This window comes from Saimiri boliviensis, chromosome 21 (genome assembly GCF_048565385.1).
Source record: "Saimiri boliviensis isolate mSaiBol1 chromosome 21, mSaiBol1.pri, whole genome shotgun sequence".
In the NCBI taxonomy this organism is placed as follows: Eukaryota; Metazoa; Chordata; class Mammalia; order Primates; family Cebidae; genus Saimiri; species Saimiri boliviensis.
The window spans coordinates 32147057-32156995 of NC_133469.1; the positions used below are offsets into that span (position 1 = coordinate 32147057).

The 9939-nt window shown below is 47.0% G+C and overlaps 1 protein-coding gene across 4 annotated transcripts in view; it reads right to left on the reverse strand.

Moving 5' to 3' along the window:
* Positions 1-7209, reverse strand: part of ASCC2 (activating signal cointegrator 1 complex subunit 2) — a 46481-nt gene extending 39272 nt beyond the window's left edge. For 2 of the 4 annotated variants that reach the window (XM_010349166.3, XM_003938463.4), the window contains exons 1-2: positions 7111-7209; positions 3877-3974 (exon numbers count right to left, since the gene is read on the reverse strand). In XM_010349166.3, the coding sequence (XP_010347468.2) occupies positions 3877-3957 (81 nt within the window). In that variant the 5' untranslated portion in view covers positions 3958-3974; positions 7111-7209. The remainder of the gene's footprint in view (positions 1-3876; positions 3975-7110) is intronic. The other 2 variants (XM_010349168.3, XM_010349167.3) reach the window with 1 other exon arrangement.
* Positions 7210-9939: the final 2730 nt, after the last annotated feature.

A 9939-nucleotide genomic window follows, 5' to 3' on the forward strand; every position in this document is an offset into this window, starting at 1 on the left:
AGGATAAGGACTATAAATGAAAGAAAGAAATAACATTTTTATGGAGGCATAACCATGGGCCATGAGAAAAGGGCACAGATTGCACTGGGCAGGCGGAGACACATTTGGCGAATGCTGGAATGATGCAAATGAAAGCCGCCACTTATTGTGGACCTGCCCTGTGCCAATCGCTAAGCAGGCACAACCTACAGCCTATTTCTTTTTTAATCTGCAACAACTATTTAAAAGAGACATAGTATTGGCTGGGCGCAGTGGCTCACGCCTGTAATCCCAGCACTTTGGGAGGCCGAGGTGGATGAATCACTAGGTCAAGAGATTGAGACCATCCTGGCCAACATGGTGAAACCCCATCTCTACTAAAATACAAAAATTAGCTGGGCATGGTGGCATGCACCTATAGTCCCAGCTACTTGGGAGGCTGAGGCAGGAGAGTTGCTTGAACCCAGGAAGAGGAGGTTGCAGTGAGACGAGATCACGCCACTGCACTCCAGCCTGGCACCTGGCGACAGGGCAAGACTCTGTCTAAAAAAAAAAAACAGAGAGAGAGAGACACATAACATTCATCCCATTTTAGAGGAGGACTCAAACAGTAAGGTTCAGGAACTTTCCCAAGGTCATGGGATTAAGGAGGCAACTGAGGCAGTATTTGAGCCAAAGCTTACATTGCAGACCTATTAAGTGACCTGTGGGATCTGTGGGCCATCCTGGTCTCACTGCTCATCCTTCTGACCCCAGCTCTGATCTCACCTCCTACAGGAAGCCTCCCTGACTCCCACCCCAGCTAGATTAGGAGCTCATCTAAGCTTTCCCTCAGCACCTGCATTCTGTGCTTACCTCTCTATACCACTTGAACAGCATTAAAAGTGCTTTCAGACCAGTGGTTTGCATGGGGAAAGGGTGGGAAGAAGGTATGGATTGCAGAGAGGCACAGGAAAACTTTTAGGGGTGGTAGAAATGTCCATCAATGATGATAGTTTCATGCATGTATACAGATGGAAAAACCAGTCTTATTGCATATTTTATGTTTTAATTTTAAAAATTTTGGCTGGGTGCAGTGGCTTATGCCTGTAATCCCACCATATTCAGAGGCCAAGGCGGGCCAATCACTTGAGTCCAGAAGTTTGAGACCAGCCTGGCCAACACTATGAAACCCCATCTCTTATCAAAAATACAAAAATTAGCCAGGTGTAGTGGCACGTGCCTATGGACCCAGCTACTTGGAAGGCTGAGGCAAGAGAATCGCTTCAACCCAGGAAGCAGAGGTTGCAGTCAATTGAGATCATGCCACTGTACCCCAGCCTGAGAACAGAGCAAGACTCCATCTCAAAAAAAAAAAAAAAAAAAAAAGACAGGGTTTCACCATGTTGCCCGGGCTGGTCTTAAACTCCTGCGCTCAAGTGATCCACCCGCCTTAGCCTCCCAAAGTGCTGGAATTACAGGTGTGAGCCACCAGGTCCAGCCACAAGACTATTTCTTTTGAGTCTTCAAGTATGTGCTATTCAAATAGTAGATCCTCAACCACCATTAGCTCTACCAATCACTCTAAAAAGGTGGTGTGGTGACTACCCTTTGGCTAGAGATCATGACCCAAGCCAAGACTAAACGGACAAATATATCTTACTTGGGTGGACACGTATCTTAGTACAATCTTTCAGGAGCTTCCCATGGCCTGCAGAATAACACTCTTCAGTCTGCCAACAAGACCCCTCCTCGATCAGCCAGCTGTCTCCCTCAGCTCGTCCCTCTTCCCACCTTATACCACATTCAGTGCTGCTGTCATTGTCCCTGCTGTCATCACCATTATAATAACAATTTATTGAGTGCTTACTACGTTTCAGGCACAGTGCCCATTCACAGACATCTCATTTAATCCCTACAACCACCTTGCAAAGCTGGTCCTATTGTTATCATTTTTGAATTTGAGGTTTAGGGAGGTTCAATAACTTGCCCAAAGACACACAGCCAAATATCCAAATATGTGTGAGATGACATAAAGCCTGTACTTGCTAACTCTGCTATACAGCTGCCACCTCAAGTGACTTGTGGTTAGTGTGAGAGTCAGGCTCTCTCAAGACTCCAGGACTACATACTAAAGTCATCCTACAAGGTCTAGCTTTTTCCTGTTGCTCTGCCCAGCTAGTGTTAAGTCACCCTTCAGTACCCAGTTCAGAAGCCCTTTCCTTCAGGAAGCCTTCCTGGGCTGCATGGGCCCTCCCACTAGGCCCAAGACCTCCCTGCCCCTATACACCCCACTGGTCTGGATCAGCGGCCCGGGCTCTGCACTCATGTAGCAGCCTCGACTTCCTTCTATCACAACCCTGATCACACTAGAGAAGCTACTGGTCTGTCTTTCTCTTAGGTTGTGGGCTCAAGGGCAGAGACCATATCTTTTCTCTTTATAGCTCCAGAACCTGGCATGTGGCCTGGTTGCAGTCCCTGACTCACGTACCAAATGTTTTCTGAGAGCCTCCTATGTGCCTGATGCTGGAAATCAGGAGTAAAGGGCAAGGACCAGGCCACTGCTCTCACTGTGCCCACAGTCTTAAAAACCCTCATGTTCATTCGGTATGGTGGGGGGAAGACTGAGGTGGAAAATCATACTCGACCACCCAAGGAGCCAGTCTCCATCAGTATTTCCAACAGAACTTTCTGCAATAATAGAACTGCTCTGTATCTGTGCTGGCACCCACTACATGGGGCAATTTTAATTTAAAAGCATTATAATTAAATTAAAAATCCAGTTCCTCAGTCCACACTTCCAGCACTATTCATGTTACAAGTGCTTAATAGCTACATGTGGTGAATGGCTACCTATTGGGTAGCTATTGTACAGAACAGAACACTGCTAGATGTTCTGATAAATATCTCCACATATAAAAAGGAAACGAGAGGCTTTATAGCAGAAAGATTAAGGATATATGTCCCTAGGGTCTGCTTCGCTAGGTTCCCATCCTGGCTCCTCTAACTGCCTAATTCTGTGACTCTGAACTCTCAGCTTTCTCATCTGTAAAATGGAGACAATCAAAATATCTATTTGTAGGGTTGTGATGTGGACTAAATGAGATAATCCAGGTGAAGTATTTAGAATGGTCTGGCACAGGGCAAGTACTCTATAAATGTCAGGTACTATTATTAGAGAGTATTTAGGAAGTAATAAGAAGCAAGGCAGGAAATAAAACACCAAGTTCCTGTTTCTCACGACTTTACGCAAACCCCTAGAAAACACTTCCTCCCACCTTATTCAAGTAAGTTCATTTTCTTGGGAAAACAACAGTGGGTATAGAACTCCAGGGCCCGCATTTATCTCCTTCTTCGGCAGCCTGACACCTCTCCATGGCTCTAATCTCTCTCTCCAGCTGGTAATCAAAATGTTCACAGCCTCCTTATTTTTCAGTCTCACAAGTCCTGCCGGAGTGTCTGTACGTGGTGCTTCTTATCCCAGTTGAGACAAAAGACAGCCCAACCTCTGAAATCAGCATTCCCACCAAAATACGGATAGCAGCTTAAATAGCTCTGAAAATGCTACTTGAAACCTGAACACCCTCCACAGGGTCAAATCCCCAAACCCAGCTTTGGGCTGGATCCATTTCTAGCCTAACCCAGGCTGAATCAGAACTACCATCAGACTGATTTGAAATTAAATGCTTTGAGAAGTTGCAGGGTGGTGACATGGAAAATTCTACTCAAATTCAAGCTGCTGCTCAAAAGGAAACTCCTACTCTGGGCCTGGCAGGGACTAGTAGTGTCTCAGCTACTGAGTTACTGACCATGGCCCTTGGGTCATTCTTGAACAGATAAAGAAGGAATTTTGCTTTTTGCTTCTGAAATTGCAAGACTGACAATATCAGGCTGAATGGCCTTAAGGCACCGGCTCACCAGCGCTGGTGAAGTCCTCAGCTTTCCTGTCTTCGGGTCCTTGTGGGTGATCTGGAGTTGGTCCAGGGGCAGAGCTGGCATTGTGCTGCGTGACCCTCCTGAAAGGAATATGGATGGGAAGAAGAGAGCAGATACACAGGCTCCTGGGGGCAGGGCCTGCTCTGGGGCTGATCCCAGAGTCAGAAGAGAAGCTTCAAAAAAAAAAAAAAAAAGAAAAAAAGAGAAGCTTCAACCTCTCGCCTTAGGAGGCTCCTGTTGTGGTCCAGGACCTGGTTCACGCACCTACTAACCCAGACAAAGTGACTTTTTTTTTTTTTTTTGCATAAAGCAGTTCTCAATTGTAGAAGAAAATACTTCCCCAAATGACTCCTGATATATTTCCACTGACTTTTTTTCTGAGATGGAGTCTCGATCTGTCACCAGGCTGGAGTGCAGTGGTGCGATAAGACTGCGGCTTTGAGTTGGGTGAGGTGGCTCCTTCCTGTAATCTCAGCACACTGGGAAGCTGAGGCAGGAGAATCACTTGAGCCCAGGAGACAGAGGTTGCAGTGAGCCACGATTACGTCACTGAACTCCAGCCTAGGGGACACAGTGACACCATATCTAAAAAGTGTGGCTTTGAAGAAAGAGGGAGACGTTTGGTGTTGCTGAAAACACAAGGTCAGATAGGGGATGACAGAAATGAAGAGGGAAGAGAAGCTGTATAGGGAAGACAAGACCAGTTTAAAAAGAGCCTCAAAATAGCTTGAACCTGGGAGGCGGAGGTTGCAGTGAGCTGAGATAGTGCCACTGCACTCCAGGCTGGGCAACAGAGCGAGACTCCATCTCAAAAAAAAAAAAAAGCCTCAAATGCTATACTAAAGAGTTTGGTATTTCATTTGAAGGTAGTGAGGAGTTGTTTAAGTACGGGGGAGACATAATCAGAAAGAGATGATGATAACCTGGTGACAGAGAAGACCTTTTATGAACCATAAGAGAGCAAACACTATATTAATCATTTTATTCATTCAATTTTTTTTTGCGGGGGGTGGTGGGATTCTTGCTCTGTCACTGAGGCTGGAATACAGAGGAGCAATATCAGTTCACTGCAACCTCCACCTCCCAGGTTCAAGAGATTCTCCTACCTCAGCCTCCTGAGTAGCTTGGATTACAGGCACACGCCATGACACCTGGCTAATTTTTGTATTTTTAGTAGACAGAGGGTTTCACCATGTTGGCCATGCTGGTCTGAAACTCCTGACCTCAGGTGATCTGCTCACCTCGGCCTCTCAAGAGTGCTGGGATTAGAGGCATGAGTCAGTGCCCAACCATTCAAATATTTTTGAGCACCTAGTATGTGGCAGGCACTGATACCCACAGAATACCAAGGTGAACAAGTAACAAACCTGGTCCTGCCCTTCAGAGGGTTACAGTCCTAATGGGGAAAGACAGATACTTTCCCAATTAGCCATACAAACAAATAAAATGCAATACCATGATGTAGCTATGTAGGTAAGGCTCATGAGACTGTGGCAGCATTTAAAGGAGAGACCTGCCTGTAATCCCAGCACTTTGGGAGGCCAAGGGAGGTGGATCATGAGGTCAGGAGTTGGAGACCAGCCTGGCCAAGATGGTGAAACCCTAAAAATACAAAAAAAAAAAAAAAAAAAAAGTAGCTGGGCATGGTGGCGTCGTGTGCCTGTAGTCCCAGCTGCTCGGGAAGCAGGAGAATTGCTTGAACCCAGGAGGCAGAGGTTGCAGTGAGCCGAGATCGTGCCACTACACTCCAGCCTGGGCGACAGAGCAAGATTCCATCTCAAAAATAAAAATAAAAAAAATAAAAGAGAGTCCTGACCTGAGGGAGAAGAGATGTTAAGGAAGACTTGAGTTTTTGACTATGGAAATTAACTAGGCAGGGCCAGGCACAGTGGCTTCCTCCTGTAATTCCAGCACTTTGGGAGGCCAAGGCAGGCAGATCATGAGGTCAGGACATCATCCTGGCTAACAGGGTGAAGCCCCATCTCTACTACTAAAAATACAAAAAAAAAAAAAAAATTAGCTGGGTGTGGTGGTGCAAACCTGTAATCCCAGCTACTCCAAAGGCTGAGACAGGAGGATCGCTTTAACCCAGGAGGTAGAGGTTGCAGTAAGCTGAGATCATGCCACTGCACTCCAGCCTGGGTGACAAAGCAAGACTCCATCTAGGAAAAAAGAAAAGAAAAGAAATTAACTAGGCAGGCCAGGTGAGGTGGCTCACAGCTGTAATCCCAGCACTTTGGGAGATCGAGGCGGGCAGATCACGAGGTCAAGAGTTGGAGACCAGCCTGGCCAACATAGTGAAACCCCCTCTCTACTAAAAATACAAAAATTTAACCAGGTGTGGTGGTGCGCATGTAATCCCAGCTACTAGGGAGGCTGAGGCAGGAAAATCGCTTGAACACAGGAAGCAGAGGTTGCAGTGAGCCAATATTGAGCCATTGCACTCCAGCCTGGGCAACAGAGCAAGACTCTGTCTTGGTGGGGAGCAGGGGAAGAAATTAACTAGAGAGTCTGAACTTTAAGTTCCAAAAGGACAATCATGACTATGTCTGTGTCCACCGTTGTATTCCTCTGTGGGTCAGGGCAGCAAAAGCCAAAAGCTGGGAAAGGGAGGGGAGCTCCCTACAAGCACCCAATTACAGTATGGCCTGGGAGCATTCCCAGGGCTACTGCTCTCTCAGTTTTGTGACCATTCCTCTAGTCTCTCAATACAATATTACTCTCCTCAAACACCTTCTGATTGCTCTGCCTATAGTATCCACTCTCCCAGTTACTGTATTAGCTTTAATGATCTAGTGCATTTGCTTGTCGTTGACCATCTCCTCCCACTAGACGGTAAGCTCCATGAGGACAGAAACCTTGTCTGTCTTGCTTTCTTTGTATCCCCAATGCCTGTATCTGTGTCTGGCACATGGGAAGCACTCCACAAATATTTGCTAAAGGAATGAATGAACTCTGAGGGAACTGAAGCCCCGGGTGTGAGGACGTAGGGGGACAGTGGCTGGTCCAAGGCCACTCTGGGGCCGAACTTCGATCCCGGGGTTCCTGACCCTGGCGGCCTAGCCTCAGGGGGTGGCTCAGAACTCCTCCAGTTCCATAAGCGTCGGCCCCGCAATGGAGGCCAGAGGGTGAGAGAGCCAAGGCTGCCCAAGGTACAGCCGCGGCTCCTCCGGGGCCCCGTGCTCCGCATCCAGCAGGGACCAGCCACTCACTCACCTCGGCGGCTCCACCACTGGCTCTCTGCCGCCGCCACCACCGCCGCCGCCGCCAAACACGGTGACAGCTCCCTGCGAGCCCGCACTTCCGGGGTCAAACGGCGATTCCGCAGGAGCAGACAGGAAGTCTCGGCCTGGCCCCCGCCCCCAGGGCGAACTACCGCCCGGAAGCTGGACCAGGTCCACGGCTCTGTGCCTGAGACTCCGCCCCGCACTCGGCCATCTGTAGCCACGCCGCCATCCCCTCTTACCTCCTTTCCTGCTTAAGCGGAGGCTAGGTCAGCTGAGGGCGGGTTATGTGATTACACCTCTTGGGAAATCCAAGTATGGTACCTGAGAAGCCGTCTCGGAATCCCAGGCTTCCACCTTCTGCTCGACCTCCTTAGTCATCGTTTTACATATTTAATCCAGAAGAGAAATTTTAACAAGTCAAAAAGTACGAACATAATGTTAAGCAGATGTGCAGGTACAGACTGCGATTTCATTTACAGGAAATTCTAGAACAGACAGAACTCATGAGTGGCGATGGTGTTAAGATTGGTGGTTTCCTCTGGGGCTGTGGACTGGGAGGGGCCACAGTGAGGTTGGGGTCACCTGCTGTCTTCATCTCGGTGATAGCCATGTAGATGCTTTGGAAAAACTCATCACATTGTACACTTAAGATTCGTGCACTTTTCTGTATGTATGCAATACATTTTTTTTTTTTTTTGTAAAGGAAGATACAAGTATAGCTACTGTAAGAAAAGGATGCAATTATTCTACAGAATGCCTCAGGTAATGTAGGTTTAGTAGTCCCTAAGCCTGGCTATGGATCAGAATCCTCACAGAAAACTTGGTAAGAACACACATCTCTGGCTTCCTCTCAGTGCCTGGCACACAGTAAGAATTCAAAACCAACCACCATCATTATTGGGGTGTTATGGAAGCCCCTGAATGGGGAACACAACCCCGCCCTGGGATCGTGAAATATTTCCCAGGACCCTGCTGCCAATCCCTGCTATCTGTACTGGGGCTACAAGGAATGCTTAGTTCGTTCAGTGCCTGTCCTCAAGGAGCTTACAAGATAGGAAGTGCAAGAAAACCAATAGCAATGAGTCAATGTGATGAATGCAGGGTGCTGAAGAAATAGGAGACATGGCCTGTAAACCAGAAATGAGATGAGAGGGGCTGGATATTATATTTGTTATGTATTGCTATGTAACATATCACCACAAACTTATAACAACACACTGCTTGCAACTTACAACAAACACAAACACATGTATTTATTTATTTATTTATTTATTTAGAGATCGAGTCTCGCTCTATGGCCAGTCTGGAGTGCAGTGGCACTATCTTGGCTCACTGCTACCTCCGCCTCCCAGGTTCAACCAATTCTCATGCCTCGGCCTCCTGAGTAGCTGGGACTACAGGTGTGTGCCACCACACCCAGCTAATTTTTGTATTTTTAGTAGAGACGGGGTTTCACCATGTTGGCCCCGATGATCTCAATCTCTTGATCTCGTGATCCACCCACCTTGGCCTCCCAAAGTTCTGGGATTACAGGCGTGAGCTACCACATCCGGCCAAAAAACACATTATCTCACATTTTCTGTGGGCCAGGAATCTGAGGATGGCATAGCTGGCTCCTCTACATCAGGGTCACCCACAAGGCTGCAATCAAGGTATCAGCCAGGGCTGGAGTCTCATCTAAAGGCTCAAATCAAAAAGGATCTGCTTCTGAATTCCCGTTGCTACTGGCTACATTCTGTTCCTTAAGCATTGTTGGACTCAGGGTCTCAGTTCCTAGCTGGATTTTGGCCAGAGGCTTCTCACGTAGACTTCTCCATTGTAGCAGCCTGCTTTATCAAGGCATGCAAGCCGAGAAGTCAATAGGGAAGCCAAGAGTGGTGGCACATGCTTATAGTTCCAGCAGGATGGGATGCTGAAGCAGGAGGATTGTTTGTGCCTAGGAGTTCAAATTGAGCCTGAGCAACATAGCAAGACCCATCTTTACAAATAAAAAATATAAAATAAAATAAGGCAATAGGGGCTGGGCACAGTGGCTCATGCTTATAATTCCAACACTTTGGGAGGCTGAAGTGGGAGGATTGCTTGAGTCCAGAAGTTTGAGGCCATCCTAGGTAACATAGAGAGACTTTGTCTCTACCAAAAAAAATTTTTAATTAGCCAGGCATGGTGGTATATGCCTGTAGTCCCAGCTACTTAGGAGGTTGAGGCAGGAGGATTGCTTGAGTCCAGGAGTTTGAGGCTGTAATTAGCCATGATCACACCACTGCACTCCAGCCTGCACAACAGAGCAAGATGCTGTCTTGAACAAACAAAAGGAAGCAATAGGAGAGTCTACTAGCAAGAGAAAAGTTACAATCTCATGTAACCTAATCATGAAACTGACATCACTTTTGCCATGTTCTATTGGTTATTAGCAAGTCACAGAACTTGCCCGCAGGGGACTACACAAGGGCATGAATACCAAAAGATGTGGATCAATGGAGGCGATTCTAGAGTCTGCCTGCCACAGATACCTAGATAATACATGTCAGCTGGTCCAAGCGCAGTGGTGTTTACAACTAATTGTTCACAACCAGTTACAGATTTCTTTGTTCCTTCTCCACTCCCACTATTTCACTTGACTAGCCTTAAAAAAAAAAAAAAAAAAAAGGACACATATCAACCCAGAAGTCTGCAGGAGAGGAAGTAGAGGTGAAGAGAGATAAAGACAATTAATAAGCATTTTACATATATTATCTCTTTGATTCTTTTTTTGTTTGAGACGAAGCCTGTCTCACTCTGTCACCCAGGCTGGAGTGCAGTGGCACGATCTCAGCTC